The 12,840-nt window shown below is 37.4% G+C and overlaps 1 protein-coding gene across 1 annotated transcript in view; it reads left to right on the top strand.

The window, feature by feature from the left end:
- The first annotated feature begins 2,711 nt into the window (after positions 1-2,711).
- LOC116904331 (platelet glycoprotein 4-like) overlaps positions 2,712-12,840 on the top strand; it is a 26,342-nt gene continuing 16,213 nt past the window's right edge. The window contains exon 1 of the mRNA XM_032907237.1: positions 2,712-2,717. Coding sequence (XP_032763128.1) covers positions 2,712-2,717 — 6 coding nt within the window. The remainder of the gene's footprint in view (positions 2,718-12,840) is intronic.

Consider the following 12,840-nt stretch of genomic DNA (forward strand, 5'->3'; position numbering starts at 1 on the left):
CTCAATGTGGGCAGTTTAATTTGTGACATCTTATTTTATGTGGCCATTGTATAACATTGAAAGGAAGCAATTTGCAGAAATACTGAATTCCACTGCAACAAAACTAATAAAATCGTGTCTTCTTCATCAATGCTTGGAGACGAAGTTGGGTTTCAGTGACAGTTTTATGATGTGTTTTGCCCTTCATGGTGTGGTATACCTGTGGTTTGTACTTTGTAACAGTTTTGTGTTACATCAAAATGCCTGCTGTCAAGAGGAACACAGATGTCAACAGAACCAAGAAAAGATTAGGCACACAGAGAGCATTTATAAAACACTCTGCATACAACTATAAGCCTTTGTCAAAAATGGAGAAGCATAAACAGTCCAGACTCTTTCTTGGCAACTGTACTCCCTCTGCAATCCCTGGGGCTTCCCTTTACTTAGGCCTACTCTCTTCATGCAACTGGAAGGTCTGAGACGTTTCCTGAAACAATCTTTCAGGTACCTAAAGGACTGGAGAGGAGGCTGGACTTCTTCCAGCTGTAAAGGAAGAAGTCATACCTATGAGGCAGAAATCAAAGCAGAAGAATCTAGCAGCCAGCACAAATAAAAGGTTGGAGATTAAATAAACCTGACCTTTCTGCATCCTTCTCAGAGGCCATAAATAAATATTCAGTCTCTTCTTATCTTCATTTTACTAATGTTTCAAAATCAGATCTAAAGTGAAAGTGGCAACTTAACATGTGAGTAGCAGAAATGGTATTCACCCCCCCCTTTTTTTATTTTGGTCATTTTCTAAGTTGTTGCCTGAGAGATCAAACTGAGAATGCACAGCAAGGCATTCACACCCAGAAACATTTTTCCCCGACATACTTCATATCTGCCTAACACTTCTTAGAGAAGTTTAGGAGAACCTCTTTAGGAAAGAGTGGCCCATGATCATAGAACTGGGAGAGGAAATCTTGTGTGTTCTAGAAGTTTGGTAGATACAAATTAATTAGATCTAAGTCAAAGCACATACTGAGTCACTTTATTTGGGGAGTTATTTAATGCCGATATGAACATCATTAAAATTATTCATTTGGGGCTGGGAGTTGGCACAGTGCATAAGCCCAGTTGCTGCCAAGTTTGATATGTTGATTGGCATCTACAAGGCAGAAATGGAGAATTAAACTCTGAAAGTTTTACACACACACACACACACACACACACACACAGACAGAGAGAGAGAGAGAGAGAGAGAGAGAGAGAGAGAGAGAGAGAAAGAGACATATTTTAATAAATGCTAGAAATTATTCAGTAAGGTCATTTATAATTCTGACAAGTAGAGTATAAAGTGACCTTAAAATTAGAATAATATCCCTTCTGAACTTGATATGCACCTGTGCATTGTGAGAATGCCATTTCTACATTTTTTTCTTATTGAATATTCCTATGCATGTCAGCGAAATGTTTCTACAAGAAATGCAAAATTTAAACAGCATCTACTGGAGCACCCAAGAAACAGAGCCTGTTCTCCATTGCCAAGAAATCAATCATGAAACATGTACACCAGAATAGCAATCATCAGATAGAGGAGGGTATGGTTTAAGTTGTGTCTGCTTCAAATGTACATATCTTACTGATGTTGATTCAGACTTCTTAGAAAACAAGAGTAACAAGAAATATATTTAGTTAGAGTATGATGTTAAACCTTGATATAAGCATTTACCTAACATTCTTTTCAACCGTGTGCTGATATTTGACAGGATGGAAGAAGTTAGAGTGTCCATTGATTCATGTTTTTAATGACTGAGTCACTATCATTCCATTATGTCATGAAAAGTTTCTGGGTTTGCCCTAAAATAGGAAAGATCCTTTTTTACTAGGTTCCACTGATTATCATTTATTTAGTCCCTTAACATTATGAGGAAGGAGGGATTTATAGTGTGATCTTGGCTGGTTTTTCATACATGACTAAAACTGAAGGTGTTTCATTGCCCTGAGGACATAGATGCTCAGGTTAGCTCATTCTAGCCAGCAGCTTGTCTATCTAAAGTTATCTTCAGAGAAATGTATAGTCTTTTTAACTCCTGTCTGTCAATTTAGCTATTAAGGATCACACAATTTGGATCTGAGGAGATTACATTTTCTCAATAGCACAGCTGCTCATATTTTACATTGTCTATTTTCTAACTTCACATTCATTTTGCTAATATGCTATAGTGAAGATATTATTTGCAATCAAACTTTCCTGCTTAAAGTATTGAAATTTAGAAATCAAAGAGTAATCAGGACCAGAGAACTGTTTGAACTACTCTAAAAGAGGAGAGGGACTCAGATGGCATATTTTAAAATGTCACCAGCTGTAGGGAGCGGCTAAAGATGGCACCGACATCCGGTGGTCGTTAGTGATAAACACCTGCAATGTGCATGTGTTGGCATTTCTCCAGAAGTTATCAGACTGGAGTGATATTCTTGCTAATAAGGTATTTCATACTCCACCAATCCCCAGAGGACAAGTTTACAGCCACAGTCTGTCTTGTATATAAGGCTGGTGCCTTTGTTCCTCGGGGTCCCCCGTATCAAGAACGAGATGTTCCTGCAATAAAGGCTGTTGAGAAGAATCCAATTGTGTTGCGTCTTCCTTGTTGGTCGAGGTGGGCGCAACAACTGGTGGCCATGTACGGAGACCTGAAAAAATTCTCTTTTCTTGTGTGAATTCAGAACTCTTCAGTTTAAGGACTGCGATGTCGGTAAGGCTCTCGGATATGGGACAATAAGACTCCCGGATAGGGGATGACAAAGCTCCTAGATAAGGGAATATAGAATTCCCCAATAGGACAATAAGGTTCTCTGGAGTAAGCAGAGATGATGAAAGCCTTGGTTTATAGGTTACAAAGTCTGTGGTCTAGGATTTTTAGTTTTGTTTCTTCTTTGTGTGGTGGATTTGTTTTTCTTTTGAATTGCTACTGTCCCGGACAGGAGTACATTTGCTGGGAAGAGCCCACTAATGATGAGCTACAAGATCGTGTGTAAATAAACATGCCAGCTCACCCTGCTCGTAAATCAATTGTAAAAGGCTCATAGAGCATGGGAAACTCACACTCCACCCCGCTCCTGTTAGCTCTTCAGGAGCTTCTTGGTCAGCATAAGCTTAAAATTGAAAGGAAAAGAGACAAAGAACCTTGAGGAAGAAACTGCTCTTAAATAAAAGTTCCCCCGATAAGACCTCCAGCTATGGAGTAAGGGTAGTGAATAGGAAACTTAATTTTATGGACCCTGCTCTAGTGGCAGTGTGTTGGTTGATAGCCAATATTAATTTTTGAAGCAGAGTGTTTTATCTGTGCTTGTGCTCGAGGCCCACACAGTAGAGGGGAGCGAAACTAGCTGCGGAGTTGCTGCAGTGAGCATGGAGACTTCTCAGTCTCACCCAAATTTTCTGGCTCTTCAAGAGCTGTTTGAAAGAAAAAGGCTTAGGATGAAAAAAAGCACTATAGAGACATTTCTTAGTGAATGTGAAGCCATTGCACCTTGGTTCGCTGTCTCTGGGAATCTCATGGTAGACAGCTGAGATAAGCTGGGAAAGATTTAGATTTTGCTTGGGATCAAGGAACCTTAAAGGGACAGGCTGTGTTAGAAATGCTACAGGAGGAATGATCTGAAAAGGCTGAGAGTGAGGTGGGGAAAGACTCTAAGGAAAACAAGAACAAGAAAGAAATTTATCCATCCCTCAAAGAACAAGGTCAGAGAAAAAAAAATAAAAAAAAAAAAATTCCAGTTGCTGCCAGTTGAAGGCCTGTCCTTCAACACTTGCTCACAGAAAGAGAGAGCTCATTAAAGAGAAGTTCTTTAAGGGAACCTGCCTTATCAGCTGGCCTTATTCCAAGAGAGGAGTCAGTCTCTAGCATTAAGTTACTTTTCTCGTTAGTCATCATTAACATGGAGAGTGCCTTTGATCCTATCCCATCAGCAGCCAGCTCCTGCCCCTATGGTCAAAATGCCCCAGGTTTGGGGACAGAGGAGCCCCTAAAATAGTTTCAAAAAAAATCTACAATAGACTGTGAATAACTTTGTTTTTCCAGACAGAACAGGTTTTAATTTAAGATGATAAGAGGAGAAAGTCTTGGTACTGGCTCTTCATCTTACTCCAATTAGAGGATGTGGCCAAGGTCAAGATTAATGTTTTCTTTTCCATGGGCCTTTAGCCCACTGAGACAGTTTGATAAAGGGCTGCTACTGAGGTCCTAAAGTCCCAGGTGAACTGGTTACAATTCTTTTGTCAGTCATTGATGAAAAAAAAATCATTTAAAAACATTAAATGACTTTCAGAAATTACTAGGAAGCATAAATTGAATTCGACCCAATATTAAAATGCCCAATGTAGATTTACAACCACTCTATGAGATCCTGAAGGGGGGATTCTTGCTTACTTCACCCGTGCTTTAACCAAGGAAGCGGTTATCCTTAAGGAAAGTAGAAGAAAAGACTGGAAAAGGCAATGCTAAGAAGGTACAAGGAAAGAAGATCTCCTTTTGTGTATACTGAGAACCTTTCATCAGCCTACAGGAGTACTATGGCAACAAGGACCGCTTCTGTGGATTTATCCTCATATTTCTCCTAATAAGACCCTTGAATATTATCCTTCTGCTGTTGCACAGCTTGCTATGTTAGGTGTTAAATCTTGCATTCAGAATTTTGGTATCGTACCCAAGAAAATTATTATACCATATACTGCAACTCAGGTGGAAGCACTGTGTGTCTTGATAGATGATTGGGCCATATTATGCTATAGTTTTGATAGAGAGTTTGACAATCATTATCCTAAGGATCCTTTGCTACAATTTTTTACTGAACATCCAGTGATTTTTCCTAAGGTCACTGCCTCAGAGCCATTGTCTGGAGCGTTAGATATTTATACAGATGGCTCCAAAACAGGTGTAGGTGCCTATATGGTTGATTCTCAAGAACCAGTATTATTCAATACAGTCCAAGCACCCCCCAAATTACAGAATGTAAAATTGTATTAGAAGTTTTTAAAAGATTTCATGATTCTTTTAAATTAATTTCTGATTCTGCTTATGCAGTTAACGTTGTGTTCTCACTTGAAATTACAGGGCCAATTAGTACTAGTACTGTATGTCAAATTCTTTCAGAATTTGACTAGTCGACTAGTACTGTATGTCAAATTCTTTTAGAATTAGAAAAGTTGATTTGGGCCAGAAAAAATAAATTTTTCATACAACATATTCGATCTCATCCTAATTTGCCTGGTCCTATGGCCAGTAATAATGCCCTGGTAGATGCTAGTACTCATAGAGAATTTATTTTTCATACAGCTCTGGTTGATCTCGCTAGAGAATTTCATCAAAAGTTTCATATTCCTGCTTTCACTCTTCAACAAAAATTTAAAATCTCTAGAGCTGCAGCTTGTGATGTGGTGCTAAGTTGCCAAAATCGTGTTCAGTTTCACCACCCTCCTCAGGTGGGGATTAACCCTCGTGGTCTGCTCCCGTTAAGACTTTTGGCAGATGGATGTCACACATATCTCAATTTGGAAAATTAAAATATTCTCATGTTTCTGTTGATACCTGTTCCTGGTATTATATATGCCACTCTGATGACTGGTAAAAGGCTCGTGAATGCCATTAGTCATTGCTTAGGAGGCGGCATCCTGGGAAAGCCTGGTAGTCTCAAGACAGACAACAGACCTGCCTTACACTGGAAAGTCCTTTCAGGCATTTTGCCAAACAATGCAGGTCAAATATACAGAATTGCCATACAATCCCAAGGTCAAGGAATTGTGGAAAGAGCATCGTACCTTAAAAGAGCTCTTACAAAAAAACAAAAAGGGGAAAAGAGCACCTAAAAGAACAACTAAAGAACAACTTTCTTTAGCTCTTTTTACTCTAAATTTCTTAATTTTGGATGCATGGCCACTCTGCTGCGAATCGTCATGCTGCTACTAAATTGTAAAGTGGAAGGATGTCTTAACTGGTGAATGGTGTGGCCCAGATCCCGTAATTTCCGAGATCTAGAGGAGCTGTTTGTGTTTTCCACAGAATCAAGACAATCCGATCTGGGTGCCTGAACGTTTGACTCATAAAGTGCCTCCTGCTCTTCATGAAGATGAGACTACAAACTTTACTATTACTACTGGGAATGGTAATCCAGGTTGATTCACTCACTCTGTGGGCTATTGCCAGATCCTGGCCAGTACTTATGCCAGTTCATAGCAATTCTACTGTTTTGCCAACCTTTTTCTCCACCTCCTGTTTGCATGATGTTCCTTGTATAGTGCCAAATGGAGAATTGCCCCAATGGTATACTGCCACTAATCTTTCTTTATTACATACATTATGTTTCACTCTTAAAAATTCCTCCCAGCCTTGTATATGGCTGCGAAGGACAACATTGGCTAATTGGTTAGATCCTGTGAGTAATAGTGCTATGGGCACTGGAACCATCCTGGCTGCTTTGAGTCAAATTACCCAAGGAGCCTCTTCAGGCAGTGGAGACACATCAATCAATAATTCTGCTGAGTTGAACATTACAACTTTCATTAGGATGCATAATTGTAATTTTCCACGTATTACTCCTTTGCAAGCTAATTTTACTCAGTATTCTCAATGGAGCCAAGAAATCTCGAATTATCTGAAAGGAAACTGGTCCATGAAAGCAGAACAATTATCGAGACAATTGCTGATGCAGATTGCTGTCCTTAACAACACTAGAATGGAACACATCACGGTTGGAGATTTCACCTCATGGATTACCAATGCTTTCTTCTCCTTTTTTAAAGAATGGTCTGGCATGTTTGTCTGGGGGGCCTTGTCCTCTTGGGATGTAGAGTATGTCTATGGCTCTTTTGCCGTTTACAACCACAGCATGCCAGACACAATGCGATTGTTTACCAGGCTATGGCTGCCATTGAAAGTGGTGCTTCTCCCAACATATGGCTGGCCTCTTTAAAAAATTAAGAGTTCGCCCTAGATTGTATTTTGTGACTGTCATGTGAAGCCATAGTATCCAGAGATGGGCAACTTTCCTTGGGCTCGGACCAACCTAAGACAGGGGCCCGGTGGGGATAGGGTTATCCAAGGACGGGTAAGGCCGAGTCTTGGAGAGGAATGACCTAAGGCAGGAGCAATATCATGTATTGAAATGACACCCAGATCTAGACCAGTCATTTTTAGAAAACAAAAAAGAGGGAGATGTAGGGAGCGGCTAAAGATGGCGCCGACATCCGGTGGTCGTTAGTGATAAACACCTGCAATGTGCATGTGTTGGCATTTTTCCGGCAGTTATCAGACTGGAGTGATATTCATGCTAATAAGGTATTTCATACTCCACCAATCCCCAGAGGACAAGTTTACAGCCACAGTCTGTCTTGTATATAAGGCTGGTGCCTTTGTTCCTCGGGGTCCCCCGTATCAAGAATGAGGTGTTCCTGCAATAAAGGCTGTTGAGAAGAATCCAATGGTATTGCGTCTTCCTTGCTGGTCGAGGTGGGCGCTTCAACCAGCTACAAATCTGTCAGCTGCTATCTCCTATTCAGTGTATAAAATACATATAGATTTGTTTTTCTGAACTTCATAGTGACTTCTATATGGTAAGTTGTATCATTACTATTCTTCTTCTTCTTCTTCTTCTTCTTCTTCTTCTCATTATTATTATTATTATTATTATTCTTATTATTATTATTATTATTATTATTTTGCCGGTGTTGTCAGATTGGCAGAGTACTCCTGTTGTGAACTTTGAAGCACAGGCTCCTTCCTTTACATGGGAAACTTAGTAGAACCCAATAGATTGGTCAAAGCCTGAGGTAGGATGAACTATAAGCAGCCTCCCTGCTAAGTAGGCTGAACAGCAGAGGAAATTCCCACGAGGAACCTCTAATTATTCCCATGTGTGTTTCAAACTGTGTTCCCTCAGAAACTCCACCTAGAAAAGGCATGGCCCACAGGTAACGTATGCTGACATGTGAACATCGAACATGAAAATGTTTCGGGGTCAGACTGGGACATGGGTTCTATCTTTTCCTCCATCACCCAACAGCTAAAAATTTTTATTCTACATATAAAGCTCCTCCCACGTCTTAGCATAGGAAACCAGGCCATAGAACTCTGTTGAAATTGTTATCTTTTCATACACTATCTTCCTTACCCAAGAAAAGAGCAGCACTTACCCATGATGACCTAATGTAGAAATACAACTAGGGGTAACTCAATGAATAAATTGAATTTAGGTTGAAATGTGAGTACAGGACTTTTTCAAAATGAATTGATTATGTCCTTTTCACACATTTACTCTCCACCCTGTCTATTGGTATTTACAAAGCCATGATTCTATAAAGACAACATATACATTTAAGAATAGATTCATAGTAAGGTGTAAATGTAATTTTTATTTGCCAGATGAAATTGTCATCTCAGAGGCCTACTGTTGAATAAGTTTACCCTTTCTAGCTCTTTCTCAATTCTGGCTGACTGGTTTAACTCAGTTTTCCGGGCCAAAACTATTTTCAAGACTGACTGATTCAAACTGGCTTCTCTCAGCTTGGAGCTGAATTTCTCTGCTTAGCCTCAAACTAACTCTGGCAATCTCTTCTAATTTTCCCTTTATCATTCTTTGGCTCCTTCTCTCTTCACCTACAACTTTTCTCTTTAAAACTATCCCAGTAAAAGTGACTCTGAATTCCATGAACTGAACTGCCAAGAACTTTCTACTGCAGGGCCTCTCAACTCATTGATACAATGGAATTGATTGACTTTCAGAACCCAGAGTTTCTGCAAGCCTCTGTCTCCTGAGTGCTGGGATTGAAGGCATTTACCTAAGTGCCTGGACCTAAGCTTTTTATTTTTTTTAATGTTAAACTTGCTCTATCCCTGGCTGGTCTTGAACTCCTTGAACCCAAGAGAGCTGCTTGTCTCCTTGGATTAAAGATGTGTCTGTAATTCCAGCCAGATCACACAGATATAGGAGGACTTTAAATATGATATCTTGCTAAAGCAGCCATGTTGCTGGATTAAAACTTCTCTATGGGAAGGTGTTCAGTTATCTGATAGTACTTGATCATATTAGAACAAAAGGCCTAAGGCCAATCTTTATAAAATTATGTGTGGACATAGAACTCCTTGGTTTAATAGCCCGTATGATTCAGTTTAGAGAAGGGCTAAAACGTAGAAGGTAAGAATTATGATCTTGCTTTCAGCTGTGCCTCAGCGGCTTTCAAACATCACTTCAGGATTCAAGGGCTCTGCAGAAAACTTGTAAGTTTCTTGATAAGGTGACCTCCAAATTCTCATCCAATTCAAGTCATCAGAATCCTTTGTCTTACTCACATGTTCATTTGCATCCTAATAGATTATATGTGGGTGCCATTTACAGCAAATAACAAATAAATCAATAAACAGGTATTTGTAGTGTCAATGAATCATTTCACTTAATTAAACTTATTCATTACAATAAAAACTTGTCTTGGGGATAACCTTATGTAATTAATAGATTGTATTACACATATAATGGCCCAAATCCTTCAAGGCTAAGTTGATCTTTTAGAGGCTTAACTTGGAATTACTGTAGGTTTGAACTGATTCCTTTTGACAAATTGGCTTAAACGTAACAGCAGGAAAATTTCATTAGTGAGCAACGAACTCCAAGAACATCCAATGGAAGATCCAAGAAGTATCACCTGCTTTCCTAAGCATGAAATCCATTATTATAACTTCTGTAAACTGTGTCCCCAAATGTTAACAATGAATACAGATAGGAATTATTTGGATTCTCTCTGATTCAACCTTAGAAATTAAGTGAAACTATATATGTGAGCCTTTTGTACAAATATTTATTTGAACCTAGGTAGCATTAGTATTTCTTTCTATACTCTAAATTCTACTATAGTTAGAATATTACTGCAAGATTTTCAGGGGTTAAAATCTGAAGTTAGGAAATATGTATTCAGTTGCGGATTTTTTGCAAATTATTTTTTATTCTATTTTCTCTGCGTATGACATAGATTAAGAAAGATTACAAGTGTGCAATAAAACAAACACTATTAGAATTTAAATTTTGCACACAATGAGTTTGAAGCATTATGCAATATTATTTTAAGCAACTTTAATGTAGTAATGACTTATTTCATGTTGCCCAATAATGTAATTTGGAAAACTGTAGTAAATGTGGTTATATAAAAATTACATAAATGTTTTCAAGTTTCAATGTCTGATTTATACACATTGAATGTGTAATATTAAATATTTTTTCAGTGGTGAGATAGCCACTCCATCAGATCATGAACTTGAAATTTCTAGTAAACTAACTATAAAGTCTTGGATTAAATCACAAAGCAGTAAAATAATTGGTTCCTTCAAAATAGCAAAATAGACAAAAAAAAAGACAAAAATTTCAAATTTAGAGAAAATAATCATAAGTTTCACTAAAGGTAAGAGCATCAACTGTGACTTTCAAAATGAATTCCAAAGTTGTGGGTACACTCTGTACAAATGCCCCATCCACTGTTAACTTTTTTGCTTTCCCCAGGCTGCCCTGATATCTGTTAATCTGAATCTGGTTTATTGTTCTGGTTCAATAATGATTTTGGTAGAAAGGTTTCTTTTTTTAAATATTGTTCATTTATATACTCTAAAAGACTCTTGAAAAATCAGCTAGTAAAGTGTTTTGAGACTTTCATTTTTACTTATGGACAAAGCGATATGTCCTATAAGATTTTCTTAGATTTTTCAAAAGAAATTGACAACGTAAAATTACCTATGAAAGAACTGGAAAGTACTGGGATCCTTCTATGTCAAAAACATTTCAAATTTATTTAAAAAAATTTATGCCATTTATAGTTACTTATAATTAGATTATTATTTTTTCTAAAATGCGTTACCTATTTTTAAATCTAAAATTATCATTTAGAGGATTAACTTACTAATATTTGAAACAATTTTTCTTTAATTTTCAAAGGCATACATTTACTTTAATTTTTACATTTAAGATGCATACTGATTTATACTAATTAAACTTACAGTCATCATTTGAAATAATCCACTTCTTTTGGGTAATAAAATCTTTGTTCATTAAAGAAAAGTATTTGGTTATATGTAATACCCTCCTCACTTCTAATCTAACTATGTAGAGAAAAATCAAGTTCACCCAAAATTGTCCATGGACACTTCAACAAGCTATTGACACAGAACAGCAGCAAACGCGTTAATAAATTTCATTCAAGACAGTGTTGCCATAAGATTTACAAATCATCTGTATACTAATCTCACTGTTTCAATACTCATTAAAAATGTTCTTCATCATTTTTAATATAAAATCATGTTTAAATAGAGAAATATGAATAAAACTCAGCTAGCCTATAAATCATTTTAAATATTAACAAATGAGTGTTGGAAAATACACATGATATCAAAATTCATAAATTAAAATATCACTGGTCACTAAACACAATTTTAATACTACCCAGCAAAAATGTAGGAAGATCTATAAAGAACACATATAACAATTCAAATAAAGCCTAGAGTCTATACAAAAGCAATGGATTTACTTTTTCAGTTTTACATTTTTCATAAGAAGTGTTTTAAAATATTATCATTTTTTATCAGTGTAAAAGTAGAAAAACTAATTTTTTTTTTATATAAAAGGAAAAAACACAACACCTTTGAAAAGCTAGGAACCATTCACCAGTTCTCACACATTTCAGAAGGTGGCTGTGGAAGAAGAAAAAGGTCCCTCAGTAGAAGCCCCTACCCTGAATTCCTCACTTTACCTGTATGGGAGGTTAAATGAGCTTTTAAAAAAATTCGATGTCAGAGGCCAGTTTGTGGTTAGTTGCCAACAGAATTGAAAAAAGAAAAAAAAAAAAAGCACACTACACCACAGATTAAGCTCATAGGGGTCTATTTCTGCTGAAGAACCGTACCTACATCTGAAATACTCAGCAGTTTTCTTTTTGAGCCATGTTCCCATCCAAGTAGAGTCAGAGGTCAGAAGAACCAAGGGAACTGACTAAGTGAGCCACCCCCTTCGATGCTTTGTTTTCAAATGTAATCATTATTTCAGATGCTGGATTGAAGCAAGGGGGAAGTAAATTAGGGAACTTGTTGATCTGTCACAATTAAGCTTGCAAATCTTAGATCCTAAAGTGCAAAGAAGAGTGTCTACTCCCCACACCCATACTACAGAGCATGAACCCAAAGACTCTTGGTTTCATAATTTGGAAAACAATTGGAAACTCTGTCAATCAACAGGGATGACAAACAAACTTTACAAAAGGAAATGGCCCCATTATTCTAAGTGGAAGTTCTTATATATTTGTCATTTTTTGGTTGTTAATTTAGCTGAAATTTCAGGAGGATGGTGACATGATTTTAAAAAAAATAGCCTAGATATTTTCATTCAAATCAAAGCAGCAAGCAATATACAAGTTTAATTACTACTGAGCTTGGCATCTCAGGTAGCGCAGTAACTTCTAGACCTACAACATGAAGAATATTCTCACAAAGACACCAGAAGCAGAGAGACAAAACCCTCATAAAGTGATCCTGGCCAAAAGCTGGCAGACTCCCTAGAAAATCATCTCCACTAGCCAGACTAACGAGAGGACACAGAGAGTGTGTCCAAATTAACAAAATCAGAAATGAAAAGGGAGACATAACTACAGCTTCAGAGGAAATTCAAAAAATCATCAGATCTTACTATAAAAGCCTATATTCAACAAAACTTGAAAATCTACAGGAAATGGACAATTTCCTAGACAGATACCAGGTACCGAAGTTAAATCAGGAACAGATAAACCAGTTAAACAACCCCATAACTCCTAAGGAAATAGAAGCAGTCATTAAAGGTCTCCCAACCAAAAAG

This window comes from Rattus rattus, chromosome 6, assembly GCF_011064425.1.
Source record: "Rattus rattus isolate New Zealand chromosome 6, Rrattus_CSIRO_v1, whole genome shotgun sequence".
NCBI classification, from domain to species: Eukaryota; Metazoa; Chordata; class Mammalia; order Rodentia; family Muridae; genus Rattus; species Rattus rattus.